We start from the raw sequence: 26,682 nt of genomic DNA, 5'->3' as shown, positions 1-26,682 counted from the left end.
ATTTCTTTCCTGAAATTAAAGACAATAGTTTACTTTTCACCACTCCTGTGTACTGGAACAGGCCATTATCTCAAACAGGTTTTATCCAACTAGCCAGTTTCCATTTTCATTAAAACTGTTACATCTACTGAAAATCGATTACAAATTCAGCAATGGTTATTATTTTCATGGATTTTCTTCACAAAAATGGATAAATATTATTGAACACATCACAATGGTAGATAGTAGTATCAATGTTGGTACAAAATGACACGTTTACAGAAGATATATCAGAGAATTGAATCAAAGAAATTTCGACGGCCAAATTTACCGATGCAAGTATTGATGTTTGCTCCAAATGCATCCAAGTGTAAAATTTACTTGATGTCAGCACTAACAAACATTGAGATTTTATTAAGAGGTCCCTTTAAGCCCAACTGATTATTATGTCACATTTACTATGTATGGCTGACAAAATACATTATATAACATACCTGTTGATCTAGACAAACTATCAATGTAAACGGATCTTGATACATAAGGCTGGATGATCTTCGTGGTCGTAATTTACGAGGTATAATAGATCCTCCTTTTTGGTAAACTGGTATCTGTCAATAAAATTTAAATTATATTTATTTATACTGCAGCTTTTTATCCATGTGATGAATCTTACCAAAACTGACATAGCTGAAAATGAGATACTGTGCTATTAAATGCTGTAAAAATAAAGTAAGGTTAGATACCGTTCACAGAATAAATGAAGATTTACCTTATCTAATGGAGCTGCTACATTTTTGGTGACTCCACCATCATACACCTCATATGTATCAATATCATACCATATCTATAACATAAACATCATAATATAACAAATGTGTCAAATACCATTAATAATATATACATCATGTGTGGCGGCACAGGAAAACCCATCAGATGTCGCGCTGGCTTAATCCGAGTTATATGCCAAAATACAATGGCAAACAATATATATGTCAATTTTCCGTTCTTGACATATTTACATTTATTAAACATTTATCTATGAAACTACAAAGTTGTGAAACAGAAAAATGATTTTAAATACATTTATTTTGAAATACTCTGAACCGTTTGAGACTTGCAGAACGGTGCCGGTGCCATAACAATGTCAGCCTATTTCGTCTGTGTCTTTATAAAGTTGCCTTTTTGCACACTCACACATATCACACATCATTATAAAGCCTGTTATGAGCAGTACATTACTAACTATAGTGCACATAAATACAAAAGAAATAGTTCCCACGCGCATCAAACAAACAAGTCCATTCCCTTGTCTCCATTATTCGACTTTTACGTCCTGTTTTGAGTAGATTTCTCACTATAAGGTTCAATCAATACTAAATTCTACAAAAGCAACATCTATTTAATTGATTTTGATCGAGTTTCATAACCTTTTCAATAGAAAGAAGTCAGTTATTTACTGAAATACGTTAACACTAGTCGTATTCCATTGTTTACAAATTGTCCAAGATGGCGGCGCCCATGAGGAAATCGGAATTCTCTACATTTAAACCCCCTTCAAGTCTCGAAGACGCAGTTACTAAAACACCAAAATATTGTAAATATTTCTTAGCACAAAGATAAATATTGCCTTCTTATTGTAAATAAAAAAATAGTGTGACATTGCGTAAAAATGAGTACTATAAACTGCCTCGAAAGTGTGAAATATCAACATTTATATTTAAACTGCATTTTCTCCCATTTCATTTTTCTTCCAAATGGGTCATTTTCTTGTATTAAATTATGAATATCTCCACAAGTTATCAACCGATTTTGACCATTTATAGACCATTTTGATCCCCAATTTGTGCTTGCTACACACATACCCAAAATAATCTTTTTTAAATTTTCACCATGTGAAGGGTTTTCCTATGCCGCCACACATATTATAACTAGAGCTGCAACGATTCAGTTCGGTGCACCGATAACCGACACTAGCCGCCTCGGTTCGATCCACAATCTACAACGTTCAAATTTCGATTCGGTTCAATTTCAAATAAAAACAACGTACACCTTACCATATGAAAAAAAATGAAAGACCTGTAGCAATTAAGTCCACTTAAAATTTTAAAAAAACTTTGTTTTTACGTAACTTTTAATTTACGTTATTTAACAAAACACGAATGTCACTCGAAAACATAACTAAAACAGAGTGACCTCCCTTTAAAACAATTTCCGTATGCTGACGAAAGTTAATTTATTTAAAATTGGTGACGTACCGAGTGTTCATTGGATGTTAATTTAGGTCAATAGCTTCGGTAATCGTTATATAAATTCTAAACGATCTCATTAGCTGATAATTCTGGTCATTATCTTCGGATATTTTCGTGTTTAGCGATTATTACCCATAGTCAAGTAAACACTGGAAGGTAAAATTATGTCAGACGACGTACTTTCTCGACCACCTGGTCATTTGAAATCTAAAGTTTGGGATCATTTTGGTGTAAGAAAAAACTCTAAAGATGTGGCAACTTGTAGAGTATGCTTCACTGACATATATATAGAAAAAATTACTGGTTATTGTAGCTGATAATCGAATCGAAAATAATCGAATCGAATGGTTAAAATCGATAATCGAACCGAATCGAGGTAGTTGTGAATCGTTGCAGCCCTAATTATAACACATGTATCATAAGATATATTTCATATTATAACATATGTATCAAATACCATATCTATGATACATACATCATATAAGATATGCATCAATATCATACCATACCTATAACATGTGTATCAATATCATACCATATCTATATTATAACATTATTATGTATCAATATCATACCATATCTATAACATAATCATATCTATAAGATATACATCATATTATATAACGTGTAAATTTAATATCATACCATATCTATACATCATATTATATGGTGCAGGGCAGAGGGCCTGACAAGGACAGCTGTCTAGTCATTCGGATGGGACAAACAATGAGGTCCCGTGTATACATATTGGCATGCACGCAAAAGATTCCTTGGCAGTTGGAATTCAATATAAAAGTAGACCATAGTGGCAGTGCCGCTGCCCAGGCAAAATTTCCCTCATAGGACACTGTATGGCGTATGCCCATCTTCATTAGCCCAGTCGGGGCACAATAGCAGGATGTTAAACCCCATTTCATTTCATTTACATCATATTATAACATATGGTATCAATGTCATACCATATCTATGTATGCTTTCAATTTAACATGGAATAATGATTACTGTGATAATCAGATGTGTAATCTGTATATCTATAACACAGTCTCATTCTAATAATATTTCCTAACATACTTCTAATTCTAGCAGCAGTATTTTGAATATATATGTGTGGCTATAAATATGGTTGTTATTTTTTTTCCCCCCAAGAGAAATAGATCATTGATCCAATTATAGATATATCAAATTCTATACCGATCCTGATATAACTTGTAAACAGGTGTATAATTTGATCATATTAATATAAATCAATAAGTTTTATCTTGATATACCATTTTATCATTATTCAACACAATAAATATTTTCTATCACTATCTGATCTAAAATATCAATAAACAGATTGAATTATAACACATCTGTCTATGAATGGATAGGAAAACATTGAAATAATGCAAACAACTTTATGGATAACAATTACTAGCAACTTTAATAATTCAATGTTTTCTACCAGTTTTTTCTATGATATTATTTTCTGCCTTGTACATAACATTTGATTAAAATACAGATCTATATTTCGGTTTTTTTTTTTATACTTTTGATGGCCTACACTACATAAAGGTCTGACCGGTTGTAGTGGAAGGTCAAGTCAGAGGTCATACAAGAGGCTTTTGACACCATTACGTCAGACATTTGATTTACCAATCAACGTTGATGTTTCTGTGCCTAGCACGCCAAAAACTTGTATTAACAGATCGTTTCATTGGCTATTCCATCACATCATCCAGAACATGGCTTATATAACAACTATTACAGATCCTAGTGTAGTAAAGACATGTAAAACGAAATTTTGAACTATAAAAAAGAAACGAAATAGGATTTGTGTGCTTAATAACGACAAGAGAACACTTGTTGAAACGTTACAATATTAAAGTTGCTAGTGACTGTTATCCATAAAGTTGTATTATTTCAATAACACATCTAGCAGAAAGCTAACTAAACTAACTAAAGCTAGTGTTACCTCTTTCAATACTTATCCCAGAGAGAGAGAGAGAGAGAGAGAGAGAGAGAGTTTAACCTCCACTCAACACAAACTAGGTAATTTTGGGACTAACACATGGTTCATTTTTTTTATTTCAATAATTTGCTAGCACCTAGGAGGGGTATTTAGCAGTGGGAGGAAACCTGAGGAACAGGAGAAAAAACACAGGTTGAGCAGGTGATCCTACTCCTTGTCACTACAAACGGGGATTCGAAATCACACCACTTGATTTAATGACGGACCTTGTGATCAAACGTGCACATGTTAACCATTTGGCCACACAATCCCACTCAAAATGGAAGTAATCACTGATTGTATTGTTTAATATACTTACATCATGTCTACCAGGGAAATGTACATTTGTATTTGTTGTTCCTTGATCTGTGATTGGCTTAGCTAATATAGACGATCCTAAAATAAAACATGAAATAAATATAGAAAAAGTTTGTCAATGTCTATTATTGATAGTTTCCTCAAATATTTCTAATCACGATACAACATAATAATCACAATAACTCAATGTCATTTTAAAAACAGTATTAGACCTACAATCCAGAGTTCGTACTAGTGACAATATAGCATACATTATAGATAAACTTTGTTCAATAAACACTGCGTTATATGATATAAAGTACGCATAAAAATAATTGAAATATTATGCTAATAAACAAATTGAGTGTGACACGGTTTATTTGAGTAACACCGGTAATCTAATAAAAATTTATTTCTCAATATTATACATTGGTCTACAAATAATAATTCTTCTTTAACGGATCTCTTCTTCCAACCAAATTGTGATTGATGAAAATATTTACATAAAAATAGAGACATTTTTTCTATTGTATTTTAAATTAAAGTCATATACATGTACTTTATCAATAAAACAAGTTATGTAAAGTCCTTTAAAATTCTGATAAATACCTTTATCAATGTGATTAAATTGTGAATTACAAAATAATTTACCTAGTAAGAATTGATCATCCATTCTAAATACTTCTTTACTTTTAGGATAGTCGACCCACAGTGGTCTAAATATCGGTAAGCCATCTTGTTCTGCTTGATAGAAGAGTGTATACCAATATGGTAATAAGGAATAACGTAATCGTAATGCTTCACGTATAATATTCATATGTTCTTCTGGTAATAGATATGGTTCTCGTCTTTTAGTATCAAGATGGGCATGGGCTCGTAAAAATGGATAAAAAACTCCAGTCTGAAAATGAACATTTTTCTAATATTAGAATTAAAGTAACTGTATATAGTACGTAAATGAAATGGGGCTTAACATCCTACTTTTCTGCACCAGCCGAGATAATGGACTCACTGACAAGGGAAAACCACACTGGAAAATTCTGGGGAACTTTGTCGACCAGCAACATGATAAAACCCAGGCCCTCCTGGTTGCTGAGACAGCTCCTAAATCACTGAGCCACCGTGACTCCCTGCGTTGATGAAACATCTAGACAGTGTTTAAGCCTATTAATGTATGGTCAAGGTGTCACTTTGTTCATTCACATTTTGTGATTTCTTTATTCTTTTTAACTAAAATATTTCAATTTGCTTTAAAACTGGACAAACCGCTAAATAGTTCCAAATATATTTATCCTTGAATGACTTTTACTGATTGAGCACAACAAAAATCACATAACAACTAATATAGAAAACAATCACTGGTTTGTATACAAAAAGCAAAACATTTCGACGAGTGGTCTCTTATCCTTTGCAAGCTTGAAAAAAATTCTGAATTCCAAATTCCAAACATGTCTATAAGTAAAGTTCTCTGTTTATACCTGGTACCATCTTGTTATGAGTTCATGTTCTGGGTTTTTAAAGAATCCACCAACATCAGCACCAGAGAATGTAATACCAGCTAAATTTAATGATAATATCATTGGTATAGATACTTTAAGATGAGACCATTCTCCTATATTATCACCTGTCCATACCGCACCTGTAAAATAAATGTAATGAAATTGGGTTTTGACATCCTACTTTTCTGCACATAGTAGGCTACTAAAGACGGACATATATCATACAGCTTGCTATGAGGGAAATTTTGTCAGGACAGCGGCACTACAGCCAACTCTTCTTTCGAATTTCAACTGTCAAGGTTTTTACATGCATGCCAACACGTACACAGGACCTCACTTTTCCGTCCCATCCGAGAGACTAGACAGTTGTCCTTGTCAGTCCTTCCCTCCTGCACCAAAGACAATAGAGAAGAGCGCTGGAAAAACTCAGGGAACTTTCTTGGCCAACACGATATTGAAACCTAAACCTCCTGGTTAGTGAGTCAGCACCTTACTCACTGAGCCACCATGGCTCCCTCAACAGGTAAAATATATGTGCATTTTCTTGCTATATTCTAATTAGTGTGCACAGTGGATTATTTAGTGCGTATGTATTAAGTTCATCAAACAGTTATCAGTTTGTTTGTACTGTACACAAATCTAATTATGGAGAAAGAGTTCTGACTATGCAAACGTGTGGATTAAATTACTAACTTCTGTTCAGAAACTTCTGAGGATTAAAATACCAAAATTAAATTGATGTAATCTTTGTGTATGTTTATTTGTTATATCAAACTTACTATGTCTCTGTGAACCAGCAAAGAAAGCTCGAGTTAAAACAAATGATCTTTCTTTTCCTCCAGATCTTCTTAATAAACCATCCATAGTAGCTTGATGCTGTTAAAATAAGATTTTAAACAAATTATTATAGCAACACTACACATACACCAAATGCTGGACATTATCAGTCGACCGCTGGTATATCATCAACAGAAGACTGACAGAACTTTTGTTGAGAATGTTAATAATATAGGTCATATCTAATAATTTCAAATGGACAAACAACTGTACAGGATGTATAAATATAGAGTTCCTTGATATGATCCTCTGACAACAACCTGCTGATTGTCTGCTCATCACATTTACAGTTTTAAAAAAAAACAGAACTATTTTCATCATTCTTTCAATAGCAAAGACATATTAATTAAGGTCATTAACGCTTAAAAATATACAAAATAAACAGTGCTTATGCTATAGTATTAAAAGCATAATAAAAAAAATACAATCTTGTTGGACAATTAATTTGACCGATATAAGAGTTCCAATTTAATAATCATAAGAACTATTTTGAAATTCAAGCGGACAGATTGTAGTGTATTAAACTTACAACATAAAGTCCATATATATTGTGAAGATCTCGGTTTTCATATCCATTCATATGTTTAACATCTTTATGAAATGTAATTTCAGGACCGTTAAATACAGATGGTTCATTCATATCATTCCATACAATAAGATCTGGTGTAGAACCTTTATATTCAGATAGTGAGAATTTACTGGTCCACCATTCCCGTACTTCAGCACTAGTAAAATCAGGCCAACTTGATGAGCCTGAAAATCAATATTCAAACACTGAAAATCTGTCTATAAATATGTAAAATTTTAACAGGGAGAACCTGGATACCCTGTAGTTAACCAAGATACATTCTTTTTGCTCACAACATCCATGTTTTTTATCTCGAATGTCTGAGTGTAAATTCTGAAATGCCAGTTTTGATTTTGTGATTCCCTTATCTTGTAGCTTTCACTATTAAACAAAGACTATAAGAGATCCAAGGGACTATTTTATTCTGTGGGAGTATTTCACAGTGGACAGTCCCAAACCTCTACACTCTATATACTTTATAAAAATAAGTGCAGGGGGACCGCACTACACACAAACAAAACTGATATGACAAACCTGTGTACAAAACAAACTAAACAGACATTGCAAGAAATAAAAAAAAATATCAAATCAAGTGAATGAATACGATGGAAGTCACAGAAAAGACTGAGCTATTGCATTACACAACCTGTTGTCAAGAACATAAATGTATTAATAGATTAATATTACCTGGCCAACACCATCCATCATAATCATTACCATCTTTATTTTTAACTAAATAACCTTTATCTCTAGCATCAGTATATACACTATATCCATCTTCACGTTTAAGATGAGGATCAACAATAGTTACTAGTTTACGTCCCTTAACACTTAAATTCTTGATCATTTCTTCAGGATGAGGAAATTTTTCGTGGGCCCATGTAAAATATCTGGAGAGAAAAAAAACAACAAAAATAATATATTTCTTTTAAATTAACAAATTTGATCATTTCCTCGGTATGAGGAGATTTTTTCGTGAGCCCATGTAAAATAATATATTTTTTTAAATCAACAAATTTGATCTCTTCTAAAGAAATTATGTTTTTTGCATCTGGATTTTGCTAATTCTATCATTTGGGGATAGCCAGTGATGAGTAGAAAATAGTATGATCTGATTAGACAATTAGAATGAAATTATAAAATGTTAATACCAAATGATGTTTCAAAATCTACTAACAGTATTCAACTTCAACTAAGAAAATTGCTAATCCACAAAAGACAAAAACTTGCACTTACAAAGCTAAGTAAAAGTTATTGTGAGTGGTTCCTGTGATATTTTCCAGTAACAAAATGGGGACAGTCGAACAGAGCCCATTTTAATATTCCTTCCTTTAATTTCAATCGCAGTAAGAAAACAAAAGGCTATTGAAAGTATAAACTATAAAGAGGTACACCGCGGGTCATCAAATTACTACATGTAACATCTGATGTTATTATACCAACGTTTCCATTTTATAATCATTGACGTTCTTCATTTACTAGTTGTGTCTTTATTTAAGGTAATTCTCTCTTTAATTTACAGACCTTTTATAGAAGACTTGTTTTATAGTTGGTCTTTAGTTCATAAACATACACATAAAAATCTTTATCACAACCAAAACAATTTCTGATAGTACTTACTTTTTACCATCTGTATGTTCAATATCTAACCATATAACATCATATGGTATATCATATTTATCAAAATTAGCATCAACCCTGAAAAAAAAAAGATCAATAATGTTTTAAAGAATACACTAAATTAATATTATTCTAACTTACAGGTCAACAATACAAACAAAAGAAAGAAATTTTACTGATATCATTAAAGCCTACTTACGATTTCACATCATCCTGATCATTATAATTCCATCTACACTGATGATATGCTATTGAATATAACTGAAAAACATTGAAATAATGTAAATAATGTATTAAAAATTAAGGCTTTGGCGGATGATGTCATTTGAAATTTATAAGTCTGGTACATAAAGGTTTAATAATATCCAGGTCCAAGTAATTTCATTACTGCCACCAGAATATCTGAGATCACTTGAAATATTAGGATATGAAACCTTCAATTTCCATATTTTCTATGTGTATACTTACAGGAGGTAATGGCGTGGTTCCTGTTAATCTAGCATATTGTTTAAATACATTAGATGGTGTCGGTCCTAATAATATAAAAATATCTATAACACCACTCTCGGAGAACCAGTGTGTATCTGTCTGGGGTATTTCATTATTTCCTTTAACAAAGTCAGCAATATGGGAGAAAACCGACTAAAATACAAACACAATTCATATTAAAAGATAATAAGCAAGCACTATTATTTAAAAATGAAAAAAAAATTTGTTGTTCATTAAACAATTCATATTGCATAGTCAAGTTCACAACAGATTTTTAAAACAACCAATATATTCTACTACTGTAATGGTCATAAGAAGAAAAACACCACTGTTCATTTACAGCTGTTAAACTGTGGCTTTTGTGGACAGATGAGCTGACATGACAGAGGTGACATTTAATACACTCAAACATAAAATGTGAGCACATTTAAATCAAGATAGTAATTAAAAGAAAGATAGACATTTCTTAATAAATGACTGTACCTTATCAGCTGTATTAGAACTAATATCGATCCATGTTTCAGCAGCATTATGCCAGAAAATACCAACAGTTCTCATTTCACTGAAATAAAAACAAAATTATAGTCTAAGACGTTCAATGGCATCAAAGCTCCTGTAAATATTCTTATTCATATATTGTCTTCTCAAGATTCAAATAGAAATTTCCTAAATAATACAGAAACTTAATTTTAATTAAACCGTTGGGACAGATTTTGAATCCCTTTCAAACTACAATATTGTAAAAGGAAATTAAATGGGGTTTAACATCCTTTTTTTCTACACCAAACAAGTAAATTAAGATGGGCGTGTGTCATACAGTGGGTGCAAGGGCATTTTACCCCAGACACTTCATCGAATTTCAACTGTCAGATGTTCTTTTACATACTTGGCAACATATACACAGGTTAGTGAGCCAGCGCCTTAGCCACTGAGCTACTATGGCTCCCATATCTAAAAAGAATAGTATCCCTAAAATCATTCAATTTCGTTAAGTATTCACCAAGATATGATCAATTGAAAATATCGCAACATTCAGCATCTTGTTGTGACTTACTTGTGAGCATACATTAAAGGCACTGCACCATATAAAGCCATAGGATTGTACAGTTCATACTCAAAAACATCTAAATTAAATAATCTATATGGATCTGTTGTTCTGTAATAAAAACATGAAACTTATATTACAAACCTAAACATAAAAACAAAATATAGCTTGCAATCATGTTGATTAGATTTTTTACTTATGTTCCTGTAATTAAATTGCAATATATATAACATGTCACTCCTAAATCAAATGGCCATCGTACTGTATGTTAAACCCATTTTGCCCAGACAACAGTTTTTCAGCCAATTCGTCACTGAATACCAATATGTACTTGCATGTGTCTTAGATTTTTTGTTTTATCCAAATGATAAAGTAACATTTTAATTGGCAGCCTCATAGCCGCCAGCACTGACAAGTGAGAACGGAGCTTGAAAATTGCAAAGTTCTTTTTGGTCCACTTAGAACCAGGGTCATTCTAGTAGAGAGTCCAGGGCCTCTACTACTCCCTTTCTTAGTTAAAAAAAATAATAATTAATATGTATATTTGTGATATAAATCACAACGTACTTGGTAGTTTTAAGGGCCATAGTATCAGCATGTTCTGGTATTCCATAAACATCTTCAAAACCAGGAAAAGATACATCAATACCCACGGACGATGGACCTGTAAAAGAGGGTGTACATGCAATTTAAGCATGAATACAGTATTTTTTCATAAGAAGTGACTCAAATGAGATGTGTCACAGCCGTTTTGTGCTAGGCAAGACCAGGTGACATTTTAATTTGAATTATGCCCTTCTCCCCACCAAAACAATTTGAAAACTGGGCCACCAATTGTTGATTTGCCATATTTAGTAAATATTTTGGAAATTTGGAGGTTAAATACTTTTATTATAAATACGAATAGATTAAAAAGTTACAATTTTTTTAAAGAGCACGATCCCCTCAATCCACCCTTGTAATACAATTCATAAAGAAAATAATGTGTGATATAAGTGCTATAATGTTTTACCCATATATAGTTAGAAATAATGCTATGACAATACAACTATTTTAAAGGCACATTATGAAAGTTTAGATAAAAAATTGTCAGTTCTAGCTGTAATAGTTAAAAAAATTGATAATGTAATCAGAATATGCTGAAAATTTCAGTCAAATTGCTCCACTCTGAACCAAGATAATAGCTTTTGAATTTCAGGCTAGCCTCGATCATCATTACTAAAGTCGGTACGATAAAAAAAAACAAAAGTCTTGATTATCCATTTTAACGTTTAATTATTTTAAAAAAAATTGTATTCCAATCCGCTAAATATCGCAGGCTAACGATGGCAACAAGAGTTGACTAAGGTCTGGATAAGTTAATTAATGTTGAATTAATAATTTAGTAAACATTTCAGCCCTAAAGAAAGACCTGCAATAGGCAGATTTAGCTCTTGCATAATGTATGTTTAAGTATTTTCTAATATAACCAAATTTTTTTTAAACAAAAAATTGAAATACCAAACTCAATGGCATTTAAATTTACTTTCAAGTTCAGTTATCAACATATCTATTCTGCCACAGGAAAAACAATATAAGAGACTTGCTGATGACCATCAGAGAAAAATTCTACTTTATTTTTGTCATCGATAATAGATGAATATTGTGAACAATAAAATGTCAACCAAGACACAATGAAGTGTATTGTTTGTTTTATCTAATGCTAACATTATGTTAACCGAGTGACATTAACAAATAAATACAAGCATGTACTAGTTTAAACAAGTTGCTGGCTCCCATGTTAATCTCTTAAAACATGCTGAATAAAACAGACAATACATGTATATACTGACTTCATCAACAATCTCTTGTCTCTTATAAAGACTGGACAATAAAAGGTACTATTAAAATGGCTCCAGTTGTCTGTGATATCACTATTTGTAGAAGCAAACGATAAAAAACCTGTTCAGCTCCATTTCAATACAAGAACGTTTCCAAATACTATTAGAATAGAGCTGTGCCATCCCTGCCAGACCTAACATGTAATTTTAAAATTTATTTTTGTCTGTTTTATTGAATGGGTGTTGAACATGTCCTCAATGCAATACTTTGGTCATTTTGAGACTAACACATAGTTGTTTGCGTTTCTAGGGAGGATAATATTTATATAAATATACCATGCGGTTTGCTGTCTGTAAAAGTTTTAAATGTTTCTTCCCACATATCTGGTTCTTCCTCAGTTTTAGTTTCAACAGCATTTTCTTCTTCCTATTTACATGGACATAAGCAAACAAATATGTTTAAGAAACAAATATGTTTAAGAAACTAATTAGAACATATTTGTTCAATTATATGTACTTCACATGACTTTAACAATAAATATAGGGCAGTATTTCTGAATATTCAAAATCATAATGTTTACAGTTCATGACATTATACATGTTACATCTAGTGCAGTAGTTCTATTTATAGCTCATTTATACACCTTATTACTTATTCACACAGTCTTCATTAGCCCAGTTGATGCAGAAAAGTAGGACATTAAACCCCATTTCATTCATTCAGTTTTTGTTTGTTGATAAATCACTTACCTATCCTTATGAAATTAAAATAAATAACAAAACAAAGAATAAATTGTGAGACAATTAAATAATTTTTAGTTTTCATTTAACTAAGAAGACCATAAGGGTTGACTGACATGGGTCTAGCCCTAAGCTGTTTTCCACAATCCCTAATCAGAATATACCCAAATCAAAGTATTGTTTTAAAAAATATATATTTTTCAGTGTACATGTCAATATGGGGTTCACATCAAAAGATTTCCAAAATTTGGGCAAATTCAGATTTTAAGTCCACAACTTTTAAAATTGTATTTAGAAGGCACAGTATCAAGGAAGACTAATGTAAATACTGCAAATTTTATGAAATCAAAATATCTAATCGCCATATTGCTCCATATCACTAAAAAAAAAATGGTTGACTATGTTTTGTCTTTTACATAACCAAGATTCATATACTTCACCTTTTTCTCTTCCCCTTCTGGTTTTTCTTCTTCATTTTCAGCAGGCGGTGCTTCTCTGAAATGGTTTGTAAACCATGAAAATATTGATGAACCAGTGTTGATCAACCAACTCCTATAAATTTAACAAAACCGCTCACATGTGTACGCTCGTCTTTATAAAATGCCAAATATAAAAAAAATCTATTTTTCAGAAAGAGAGACAAAAGAGCATTCAATTTTCAAAATAGACAAATCCACCTCTGATGAAGAATAGAAACCAATAACGCAAAAAATTTAAGCCAAGCAACTTTTTTTTTTTTTACCTTGTAACTATTTTCTAGTTATTAAGCTAAAATTCGGTGTTTTAGATATGATCAATAAAAAATTTAAGCCAAGCAACTTTTTTTTTTACCTTGTAATTTCTAGTTATCAAGCTAACATTCGGTGTTTCAGATATGTTCAATAAAATATTTTTGAATTAAAGACAGGCTGAAACTGTACCTTTGATTTAGTATACATGTAGCTTGCTAATTTTAGAGGAGAAAAGGTTGATGAAATAAAGGGAAAAAAAACACAGATACAATTCAAGCATCACAATTCAAGCTTTAAAGACTACAAAGCCATCACAAAACAAACAAGATAAAGATATAAAATTCATGTTATTTCAATCTGATTAAAATACAGATCTATATTTCGTTTCATTTTTTTATATTTTCGATAGCCCCTACTACATGAAGATCTGACCAGTTGTAGGTCACACCAGGGGTCATACAAGCAACTTTTGACCCTATGGCATCAGACATTTGATTAACCAATCAGAGTTGCTGTTTTTAGTGGGATACCCCCAGTTCAGTGCACGGCACACCAAGAACTCTCTGCAACAGACAGTTTCATAGGCTAATCCCTCACATCAACTTGAATGCGGGTTATATAACAACTCTTCCAGATTATAATGTAGTAATGACAAGTAAAACAAAATTTTGAACTAAAAAATATGAAACGAAATAGGATTTGTGTTTTAATCAGATTGATGTTAATTGATATACAAACATATTAAAACAACAAATTACATGTAATCACATAAGATATGAAATTTGTTACACAGGATCAAAACTTCTTTGATTTAGGTTACAATAAAGTATTGGATTGAGTTGATATTTCAATTAGTGACAGAGAGAGAGAGAGAAATGGGGTTTAACAGCCACTCAACACGAACTAGGTCATTTTGCGGCTGGCACATGGTTCAATTTTATTTCAATAATTCGCTTGCGAGTTGGGGTCTTTAGCAGTGGGAGGAAACCGGAGGACCTGGTGAAAACCCATGAGGTTGGACAGGCGACCCTACTCCGTCACGTACAACCGGGGAATCGAAAAACCCCGCCAGTTGACTCAATGACAGACCTCACGATACAGTGCCGCATATGCTACTCATTCGGCCATCCAACCCCCCGATTATTGACAGGACACTCTCTATATGATTATATTTTCGTTTCAGAAGTTGCTTTCTTTACTAATTTTAGTTACATTTTTGGGGCTTAAACTCTCGTCCATTATACTTATTACTAGCTTTATTTGTGGAAATAATATCATAAATGTCGAAAGATCCCCGCTTCCCAAAAAAAAAACAAATCTAATTATATCAAAGTGTTTTCTTTACCCAAATAAAAAGGTTTATTCATTTCAAATACATATCTATGATGTCATTTAAAAGAGAGAGAGAGAGAGAGAGAGAGAGAGAGAGAGAGAGAGAGAGAGATGGGTTTAACGTCCACTCGACACAAACTAGGTGATTTTGGGACTAACATATGGTTTTATTTAATTTCAATAATTTGCTTGCGGGTAGGGGTCTTTAGCAGTGGGAGGAAACCGGAGGACACGGAAAAAACCCACGAGGTTGGACAAGCGACCCTACACCTTGTCATGTATAACCGGGGATTCGAAACCACGCCAGTTGATTCAATGACAGGTCTTATGATACAGCACGCATGTGCTAACCATTTGGCCATCCAACCCCCCATGTCATTTAAATACAACGGTACATATACAAGATCGTTTGTATAAAACAGATGGGATATGAAAGGTCCTGTGGGAAAGCTAAGCCGGATATATTTAATTAAAAGACAGGTTAACAATGGAAATGAAACATCAATGTACATGTATGTATATATTTATACCACATCCACCAGTTGCTTTATAACCTTGGATACGTACAAAACACAATAATTTATTAAATACTGGTACTGTCTATAAAAGCTGATAATCAAATAGCTCCCTCAACCATTTTATTTAGACAATGAAAAAACATAAGAATGTAACGCATGTATGGTTTTGAAGTTATTAGTTCAACTCCTACATGCTTAGGACACGTATAAAAGGATGAAAAGTCGTTTCAAATCACCCCCACCCCCCAAACCTTTTGTCAATATCTCTATGTCGTTTTTTTTATGAAATGATATTTTTCTTGTTTAATAGTATATTTGGTTGTTGGACTGTTCTGATACCAATATTGACCTGTCTAGATTCAGAAAAAACCCATCATAACTGAATATAATTTTAAACAAGTCGTGTTATATTTTTTTTTTTACAAAAGAGTATTCCCGTTTGAATACATCATCAATCGCAGCATTACGAGCAGACAAAGTATTGATTTTAAAATATTAAAATAGAAGTTGTTTTGTTTACCCACATCAGAACAAACTAATCAATAAATTCATTTTGTTGAACAAGATAAATGACAATAGAGTTTGTTTTTATTACCTCGGTAAAGATCAATAGAGATATATGTTTTCATCTGATAAGTGATAATTAGAACATGACTTTATATGCATTATACATGAGCAATGGTAAACCACCTTTTTTCTTCATAGACTTTCTTACCTCTCATTTAATATAATCAGACCATATAAAAGAATAGGAGAAATTTCAGGAATGTGTTGTGTCTATTAAAGATACATTAGTTAAGAGTTTTATAAAGAGTTGGCCATTCTTGCTATAATAATTTAAAAATAGATGATAAAAAAAGAAAATGTTGGAAATTTCAGTCAAATTACTAGAAATAGTCATCAATTGTGTCTATGAGAATTGGCAATTGTGTCTATGAGAATTGGCAATTGTGTCTATGAGAATTGGCAATCGTTTGATTGACAGACGATAACTCCACCCACACATTCCCGATTATCAAGTAACATGCTCAATGGCTATGGTAGCTTCGCTTGGCAGGCCTTTCATCACCAGTTTCCGGTAGTGACGTAAACGTTAGCTTGGTCCGCCATTTATTGATTTAATTTTAAATGGACAACTGTTTAAATCCAAACTGTTGATTTTGAGCTTGTCGTGTAAATAAAGGTCTAATTAATAATTTCTATAACATCTGAAGTCTAAATAAAGGCTTGCAATATGCAGATTTAGCTCTTGCATAATGTATGTTTAAGTACTTTCAGGTCACTCCTTAATAGACGGTTTGAAATCATTCAGGCTTTTACACCATGATACTTTACCTTTTACTTTGTAAAAATCAAATCATTCTTGAAACTATCCTATTTCTTAAAAATCTGCATCTTGGTTACGGCAACCCACGCTCACAGACTTGTTTCAAAATGATAAACATAGACTCCCAGAAAATGAAACAGGCCCAAACAGATATGAGCCAAACAGCTCATAAAAATTTCTAATAGATGAGATCACAATTGAAGCCAATAAGGTGCTAACAAGGTTTTATAACAGTGGTCAGTAACTCTGGAAATTATCAATACGATTTTTCTTTTCAATATGATGGATAACAACCAATATAAATTTCATAAAATTGGTTAATAATTGCAGCCTATAAAGTGCAAATAGGATTCAGTAACAAAGATGCATAACTTTGGAGGTGATCATCGAAAATCAATGAAAATTAAATGGATCTTCATTTCAATGAGATAGACAGTTCATATCAATTTATAAAAGATATATGGATTATTTTAGCCTATATTGTTCAAAGTAGAAATGTGAAGATAGACAGGCAGAGAGACTGACAAATTATTACCACATTAAAATGTGGCAGTATAAAAAAATCCATATTCAATAGACAAATAAAGCAGAGAGTATTTTCATCTAAAAAAAAAAAAAAAGCTTAAAAATTTGTTCTTTACAACAGTAAGAATTTTTGGTAGCATGCAAAAACCCATATACTTCCAGTAAATTCTTTTTAATACTCATAAATCCATGAGTTCGCTTGAAATAATCTGACCTTTCTTTAGATAAAATGTCTGTCTCAATCTTTCGGAGACGATCTGCCTCCTCTCTGGCAAGATCCTCCCTGAAAATTTTAGAATGTGCAGCATTCGAAGAAATTGAAAATGCAATAGAATTTAAGAGGTACACTTTTTAAAGTCTTTGGTCTGACAGAATATGTTGTTAGTATCAATAGTTTATCACAATTCCACTGATATTACAAAAGGCACTAACAATGGAGACCATTTTCTATTTAGTTTTGAAGAAACAGCAATGTTTCCTCACCTTTACTATTTAAAATTTACTTCATTTAGAAACTAACAATGTGTGTAATTATTACAATACACACTGTTTCTAAAATGATGTACCCAAAACTGAACAATTGGCAAACTAAATACTAGTGTTTAACCTAGACCAGTTATAACCACATGCTTTCTGGTAATTTTACACGGAGAGAAATGGGGTTCAACGTCCACTCGACACAAACTAGGTCACTTAAGGACTAACATATGGTTCTAATTTTGTTTTCAATAATTTGCTTGCGTGTAGGTGTCTTTAGCAGTGGGAGAAAACCAGATGACCCGGAGTGACCCAACTCCTTGTCACGTACAAGCAGGGAATCGAAACCACACTATTTGACTCAATGACAGACCTTATGATGCAACGTGCACATGTTAACCAGTAATTTTACAACTTTGTAAACAGTAGTCTAGTAGTTAAACATGACTGTTAGATTCTAGATTGTAAGCTGAAAAAACACAGCTTTTTCTCCAAAACGAAATATCTTTATCAGTCTCTTCTAGTGAGGTACAGCTCTAAAAGACATCCAATGAGTTTCAATCAAAATCATGTTCAAAAAGACCTTTAACGCCCACTTGACACAAACTAGGTCATTTCGGGACTAACATATGGTTTAATTTTATTTCAATAATTCGCTTGCGCGTAAGGGTCTTTAGCAGTGGGAGGAAACTGGAGGACCCAGAGAAAACCCACAGGGTTGAACGGGCGAATCTACTCCTTGTCATGTACAACCGGGGATTCAAAACCACGCCAGTTGACTCAATGACAGGCATTATGAGACAGCGCGCGCGTGCTAACCATTCAGCCATCCAACCCCCGTATCCCATATTAGACCAAATAAAAGGGTGCTTACAGTATTTATTAGAACATTACATCATAGCCTGAAGATAGGAATTATACAAATTTTCATAAACGATGTAATAGAATTCCAATAAGATTAATGACAAGGTATTATTGTTAAATTGTGACTGTCATGTTTAAATTAATTTATCTAAGGAAAACTATTTACAAGCATTTTGATTATTGTCATCTATCTGAGCATTCATTTGCCTGTGAGGCAATTTTTTCGACCATTACATTTATCTAAGTTTAGTTAAATAATCTTCAAAGAATTTGACATTGTCTCAATTAATGAATCAATAATTACGTCTTTTTATACTTAAAAAAACGTTCCGTATTTGTCATGTTTTAAGGTTAAATTCATTGAAATAACAGTGCCATGTAAATACTCCGGACAGACAATTTTAATGTCACTGGCAGTTATGACTGAACAAAGAGTCCTGGAAATACTTACTCTTTTTTTCTGTAATGTTCAAACTTCATTAAACCCTGAGCATTAATACTAATAACAGGATCATCATTGGAATAAATATCCATTCTAAATGGTTCCACAGATATTACAACTTTATTAGAATCCATAGTGAAAACTATTTTATCTTTATCTTTCTGAGACAGGTTTATACTGAAATGAAAGCATTTGCAAGCAAATTTATACAAATCCATCACAAAAACAAATATAATTCTTATATTTAATGTGTCTGACAAAGCAAATTATATTTATTTGAATATATAGTATCTCTTAAATATAATATACATGTAACGGTACATGCATTTATGGAAATTAATTTCAAAACCTATCAGATAGGTTATCAAACATCTATGTAATTCATTACCAGTAGTGCTGCAGCTGTTAATCAATTCACAATATGCAATGCAAATCAATGTCCATTTTTACACCTAAAGGTGGAAATAAATTCACATAGAAATATTTTCCATTTGTCAATAGGCAAGGTATAACGATTAATTGATGACTTCCTCTGGGAAACAGAGTTTGCAAAATCCCAATTCAAATTTGGAAGCTTATTGACATGCAAGATAGCCTACTTTTACATTTTGTAATAGATGGACAGAAAACAGGGAAAATCAATAGGAATCCTCCTCACATCGAATTAATAATAAATCTGCCCAAAACTCTAGCTTTTACTTCTATCATGATCACAGGATTTTCAGAAAAAAGGAGTTACTTCAGAAGGGAATGTCATGGATCGCTGAATATTGATAAGGTTCGTCCTCTCATGACCCAATGCTATACACAAAATTTGAAATAAATCCATTAACTCTATTTTATAATTCTTTAACTGTATACCAGTAATTAAATGACTTACTTGTGTAACCTAGGCTCTTCTATCAAACTGTCACCCACAGGTATTTCATACCTTTCTTTTATAGGAGACAGTTCGTTTATTTTTACTCTAAACATATTATCTTGTAGACCATATGCCTCTAATTTTAATCTAACATTATTGTTTTTATTTAATAATTGAATGTTAAGACTATTTGCTTGAACTTGTAATGAATCTATTAAGGCTATATATGGTGACTGGCCTGGCTGCATGGCCCTGTTCCGTCTGAAAACAACACAAAAATAAAATATTAACATATATGACATAGTGACCAATATCACAAAAATACAGTAAATCAATACAATCATAAAATGTATGTGTATGTAATTACTAATCAAGCTAAATTTTTCGGTCCAACTCAAATGTAAATTGATTTATGCTAATGTCGTTTCACTCAGGTGTAAATTCACTTCTGAATAATTCACTTCTGAAAATGTTCACTGAAGCATGCCTGCATATTGAAAGAACACCAGAATACATATTTTTCAAAATATTTTTAATTGTGCATTCTATTCATATGACTTGATTAGTCCGGAACATTATTCCTACAAATCTGTTTTTAGAAACATAAAATCTCTACCATGACTCTTGAGTTTAACAACATTTCACTTTGTACTTCTGACTAATTTTTGAGGACCTAGTGAGTTAACATACAGTATATCCTTCAAGGGTTTATCTATTAGCTAATGAGGGTCAATTCCTTTTTACAAAGTTGAGATTTGTTTTCTGTAGGTCAGTGATTTTAACATCTAAGCAAATGAGAAGCTTGATAGATTGAACGTAGTCGCCTTAATTATATTTCTAAAACACAAATATCAAAATTTTTATTATTGGAAATCCACATGTAACGTAGATGATGTTCCTAGTTTCAAAAGTAGTTTGATGCTTGCTGGCCTAGTGAAAATTTTAGATTTATGAGAACATGAACTCGGAAGGTGTACCCGAACATAAGCTTACTCATCTTTGACAAATATTATTCATAGAACACAATCAATACAAATAGATATAATACGTACTTGCAAAATCCACTTTGTTCACATGTTTTAAAATTTTCACGACTCACAGCACTTGATAAAATAACAAAATAACTTAGACAAAACAACAGTTGTAGCATCTTTATCTGGGATCTGAAAATAATAATTAAGTCAATTAGTCGAATATATTTCACCATTAACACAAGGTACAATTTTATGGATACACAATTACTGAGTTTGATACTAAGCGACGTTTCGACGAGGATACTCTCATCTTTATCAAGCAAACAATGAGAGTATCCTCGTCGAAACGTCGCTTAGTATCAAACTCAGTAATTGTGTATCCAAAAAATTGTACCTTGTGTTAATATGTTCAATTACTAAATGCCAATCAAAGAAGATATTTCATCTTGATAAATATCAAAATCTTTTCATTACTCAAATGTGCAGAAATAGCTAACAGAAAAACCTTCTGGGAGGGGGCTCACATTTTGAAATTACTTTTTTCTACACCACATATATATTTCTATAAAGTTATACAGTTCAATAAAATGTGCTCCAATAATATCTCATACTATATTAACCGAGTCAGTCCCCATTCTAAGTTCTAACAGCTCAATATCATCAGAAGGAAACGAAAACAGGATTAATGTCTCACTATCCGTGGAAAAAAAAACAGTCACTCCCTATACAAATCAAACCTTGTTAGGTTATCTCTTTGTACGAGTATTCAATATCATCAGAAGGAAGCGAAAACTGGATTAATGTCTCACTATCCGTGGCAAAAAACAGCTCAATATCATTGAGTAGCTCTGTTATAATATTCATTACATTTACTGAAGCTGATGTACGAGACTTTTGATGTAAATTTAAACATATAATCAATAACTCCAATAAGATGTAGAGCACAGCAGGCAGAAATGATCACAGCAGGGCTGGGGTAATGGTAATGGGTAATGGTAATGGAATGTAATCATTACATTTTTTAAGAAATGGCTATGTAATGAGTAATGGAAGATTTCAAAAGTAATGAGTAATGGAAATGTAATTAATTACATTCCAAAATCATGTAATGGTCAATTACATTTCAATTACTTTTCAATTACATTTTATGACATATATAAATATTTCCAATATGACAAGCCTCAAATTTTATTGCACCAAAGAAGTAATTAAGTGTATCTGACACAAATCCAATTCATTATAATTCTAAAAAAAAAAGATTTAAATCAGTTTTAAAAAATTATAAGAAAAATAAGAAGGCATTAAACATTTTCTTTTATTACTTTTTATGTAGGAACCTTTTTCAGACATGTAACCTAAGAAGTGGATTTCTGATAAGATGTATATTATAATCAAAGATTAGTACTAATTTGCAGCCAATCACTCAGTCAATCACTCAATCAATCAGTCAGGTAGATTAAAAGACAATAAATAGTCTTACTGCACTTTAATCTTAATCTCAAGGTAACAAGTGACAAACCAAACAATGACCTTCAAGTATCTCATCATTTTATGGTTACTTAAAACTAATATATATTTTGTTTTAGAGTCATGCTGAATAATTTACCATTTATAATACAATATATTATAGAAAAACTATTTGGACTGATTAAATTTTTTTAAAAATCACTTAAAAGAAAATACAGTTCATTAACTATAGTTTTGATTCATTTTTCAAGTCATACAGTGAAAATGTCAGTTTTTGTCACCACTGCCCATCACTATAAAATTTGCCTTGATGTTATAATTGCTAGAAATAATAATTCATAAACAAATATCTATTAAATGAATCAAGAATTATTTTGAGTTTGACTTTGTAGGTACTTCATGGCAGAAAAATAATGTTGTCTTTTTAATTTCTATGAAAATGTTTTTTTATTTATATAGTCATAAAGTAATGGGTAGATCTAATGGTAACTAATTACTTTCAATGTAATGGGTAATGGTAATTAATTACATTGCTAAAAATGAAAAAGTAATTGTAATGATTAAAAAGTAATGGTAATGGTAATGTAATTAATTACATTGGCAGATCAACATAATGCTAAAAGCAAACGATGAGAGTATCCTCGTCGAAACGTCGCTTAGTATCAAACTCAGTAATTGTGTATCCAAAAAATTGTACCTTGTGTTAATATGTTCAATTACTAAATGCCAATCAAAGAAGATATTTCATCTTGATAAATATCAAAATCTTTTCATTACTCAAATGTGCAGAAATAGCTAACAGAAAAACCTTCTGGGAGGGGGCTCACATTTTGAAATTACTTTTTTCTACACCACATATATATTTCTATAAAGTTATACAGTTCAATAAAATGTGCTCCAATAATATCTCATACTATATTAACCGAGTCACTCCCCATTCAAATTAACCATTGGTAGATTATCTCTTTGTACAAGTATGTATTATTACTCTAAGTTCTAACAGCTCAATATCATCAGAAGGAAACGAAAACAGGATTAATGTCTCACTATCCGTGGAAAAAAAACAGTCACTCCCTATACAAATCAAACCTTGTTAGGTTATCTCTTTGTACGAGTATTCAATATCATCAGAAGGAAGCGAAAACTGGATTAATGTCTCACTATCCGTGGCAAAAAACAGCTCAATATCATTGAGTAGCTCTGTTATAATATTCATTACATTTACTGAAGCTGATGTACGAGACTTTTGATGTAAATTTAAACATTTAATCAATAACTCCAATAAGATGTAGAGCACAGCAGGCAGAAATGATCACAGCAGGGCTGGGGTAATGGTAATGGGTAATGGGTAATGGAATGTAATCATTACATTTTTTAAGTAATGGCTATGTAATGAGTAATGGAAGATTTCAAAAGTAATGAGTAATGGAAATGTAATTAATTACATTCCAAAATCATGTAATGGTCAATTACATTTCAATTACTTTTCAATTACATTTTATGACATATATAAATATTTCCAATATGACAAGCCTCAAATTTTATTGCACCAAAGAAGTAATTAAGTGTATCTGACACAAATCCAATTCATTATAATTCTAAAAAAAAAAGATTTAAATCAGTTTTAAAAAATTATAAGAAAAATAAGAAGGCATTAAACATTTTCTTTTATTACTTTTTATGTAGGAACCTTTTTCAGACATGTAACCTAAGAAGTGGATTTCTGATAAGATGTATATTATAATCAAAGATTAGTACTAATTTGCAGCCAATCACTCAGTCAATCACTCAATCAATCAGTCAGGTAGATTAAAAGACAATAAATAGTCTTACTGCACTTTAATCTTAATCTCAAGGTAACAAGTGACAAACCAAACAATGACCTTCAAGTATCTCATCATTTTATGGTTACTTAAAACTAATATATATTTTGTTTTAGAGTCATGCTGAATAATTTACCATTTATAATACAATATATTATAGAAAAACTATTTGGACTGATTAAATTTTTTTTAAAAATCACTTAAAAGAAAATACAGTTCATTAACTATAGTTTTGATTCATTTTTCAAGTCATACAGTGAAAATGTCAGTTTTTGTCACCACTGCCCATCACTATAAAATTTGCCTTGATGTTATAATTGCTAGAAATAATAATTCATAAACAAATATCTATTAAGTGAATCAAGAATTATTTTGAGTTTGACTTTGTAGGTACTTCATGGCAGAAAAATAATGTTGTCTTTTTAATTTCTATGAAAATGTTTTTTTATTTATATAGTCATAAAGTAATGGGTAGATCTAATGATAACTAATTACTTTCAATGTAATGGGTAATGGTAATTAATTACATTGCTAAAAATGAAAAAGTAATTGTAATGATTAAAAAGTAATGGTAATGGTAATGTAATTAATTACATTGGCAGATCAACATAATGCTAAATGTATTGTTGGTCACTCACTGTATAGTTTTAAAGGAGCCACAGTGGCTAAATCAGTAAGACGCTGGCTCCCTAGTCTGGAGGTCGTGGGTTCGACCCTGGTGTTGGCCGAGAAAGTTAATCTGGACTTTACAGCGTAGTTTCCACTTGTCAGTGGTGCAAGACATTAATGCCAATAAGATGTGGAGCACAGGAAGTAGAAATGATAGCAGATCACTATTATATGCTAGAAATGTTGTTAGTCATTGGCCTTACAGTTTTAAATGCTTTTTATCTTTTTTATGAATTGAAATGAAATGGAATGGGGTTTAACGTACTACTGTTCTGCTCCGATTGGGCTAATGACGATGGGCATACGCCTTACAGCGTACTATGAGGGAAATTAATCAATGACGTCACACATATGAATTCAATGAAAATAATTCTGAGCACATTTTTTTGTTACTTTTTTTAAACACAATTTCGGTAATATATCCAATACTCATACAATTTAAATTAAAATCAATTTGGAAAAACAAAATTATTTAATATTTTTTGCATCACCTAGTTTATAAACTAGATCTAAATTGTGAACTGAAACTGAAGGTACTGTCTACAACAACAACAAAAACCAGGTTGCTCTACTCACTCAGGCAATGTCTGTATTACGCCTAGTGCAATTATAATTACTACTGATTAACGTTAAAAAAAAAAATGCAAGTACCTATTGTAAAGACAAAATAAATGTATTAAGTTACCAGTTACTGTATGATGTGTACAGGTAATACTTAATGAACGTAAATGCAATTTTTGTCTCGACCAACCAGCGTTTACCACGCCGGCAATGTCGTTGTATTTACTTTTTTACTTTAGTAATTTAGACTTGATAAGACCAAGGTTTCAAATATACATGGTGATATGAAAATACCACGTAGCTAATAAAATCATATCTGAGATTGAATAGGGCTTAGCTCTTTGCATTCATTACTAATGCTTTAAATAAGCAGAATATCGACTGTCTTTCCAAAGAAAAAAACTTACATCAATGCACATTGAATGGACATCGCCATTTTTCTATCAGTGATTAACAGCCGGGTTTTAGTTTCGTATTCACTAAAATTTTATAAAAGAAAATAATTCGAGTTATGCAGAATATAATGTTAATTTGTGAGAAATTATTTAATATGCTGTTGAATTAAAGTAAACCCTACATTTATTTACAATTTCGAGAGAAAATTGAGAAAATTTGCATTCATATCTTTTGTGGGAGTCATTTCGGCCTTTAATATCACCACGGGAAGTCGATTCGTAACAACGTTTGGAGACTTTTTTGTAAAAGGAAATGCTAACCATCAGAATAATTTCAGACGGAATAATAAGTTGATATTTGAATTAAACGCATTTTTTTATAAATGGCATAACAATAAATGATTTTGCAACAATAAAATCCGCAATAGCGAGAATACAGCAACAGGTGCTCTATTTTTTATAAAACGGTCTGGTAGATCGAGACGTTATTTGATACTGTAGAAATAAACGAATGTGTTTTAAAAGAACTGTGTTTGTTTATATTTTAATTTCACCATATTAGGAACCATAGTATTTCTTTA

General features: G+C 31.7%; 1 protein-coding gene across 2 annotated transcripts in view; it reads right to left on the bottom strand.

The window, feature by feature from the left end:
- Window positions 1-26,153, bottom strand: part of LOC126820950 (neutral alpha-glucosidase AB) — a 32,035-nt gene extending 5,882 nt beyond the window's left edge. The window contains exons 1-20 of one of the 2 annotated variants that reach the window (XM_050549166.2): window positions 26,114-26,153; window positions 21,265-21,375; window positions 20,231-20,473; window positions 19,360-19,527; window positions 13,575-13,686; window positions 12,730-12,820; window positions 11,141-11,237; window positions 10,583-10,684; window positions 10,012-10,090; window positions 9,508-9,681; window positions 9,239-9,300; window positions 9,040-9,117; window positions 8,107-8,309; window positions 7,381-7,604; window positions 6,794-6,890; window positions 5,994-6,154; window positions 5,167-5,416; window positions 4,538-4,614; window positions 749-823; window positions 474-587 (exon numbers count right to left, since the gene is read on the bottom strand). In XM_050549166.2, the coding sequence (XP_050405123.1) occupies window positions 474-587; window positions 749-823; window positions 4,538-4,614; window positions 5,167-5,416; window positions 5,994-6,154; window positions 6,794-6,890; window positions 7,381-7,604; window positions 8,107-8,309; window positions 9,040-9,117; window positions 9,239-9,300; window positions 9,508-9,681; window positions 10,012-10,090; window positions 10,583-10,684; window positions 11,141-11,237; window positions 12,730-12,820; window positions 13,575-13,686; window positions 19,360-19,527; window positions 20,231-20,473; window positions 21,265-21,375; window positions 26,114-26,142 (2,547 nt within the window). In that variant the 5' untranslated portion in view covers window positions 26,143-26,153. The remainder of the gene's footprint in view (window positions 1-473; window positions 588-748; window positions 824-4,537; window positions 4,615-5,166; window positions 5,417-5,993; window positions 6,155-6,793; window positions 6,891-7,380; window positions 7,605-8,106; window positions 8,310-9,039; window positions 9,118-9,238; window positions 9,301-9,507; window positions 9,682-10,011; window positions 10,091-10,582; window positions 10,685-11,140; window positions 11,238-12,729; window positions 12,821-13,574; window positions 13,687-19,359; window positions 19,528-20,230; window positions 20,474-21,264; window positions 21,376-26,113) is intronic. The other variant, XM_050549167.2, reaches the window with a different exon arrangement.
- Between the last annotated feature and the right edge of the window lie 529 nt (window positions 26,154-26,682).

Source organism: Patella vulgata, chromosome 5, assembly GCF_932274485.2.
Source record: "Patella vulgata chromosome 5, xgPatVulg1.2, whole genome shotgun sequence".
Lineage (NCBI taxonomy): Eukaryota > Metazoa > Mollusca > Gastropoda > Patellidae > Patella > Patella vulgata.
This window is presented reverse-complemented; position numbering and strand designations above follow the sequence as displayed.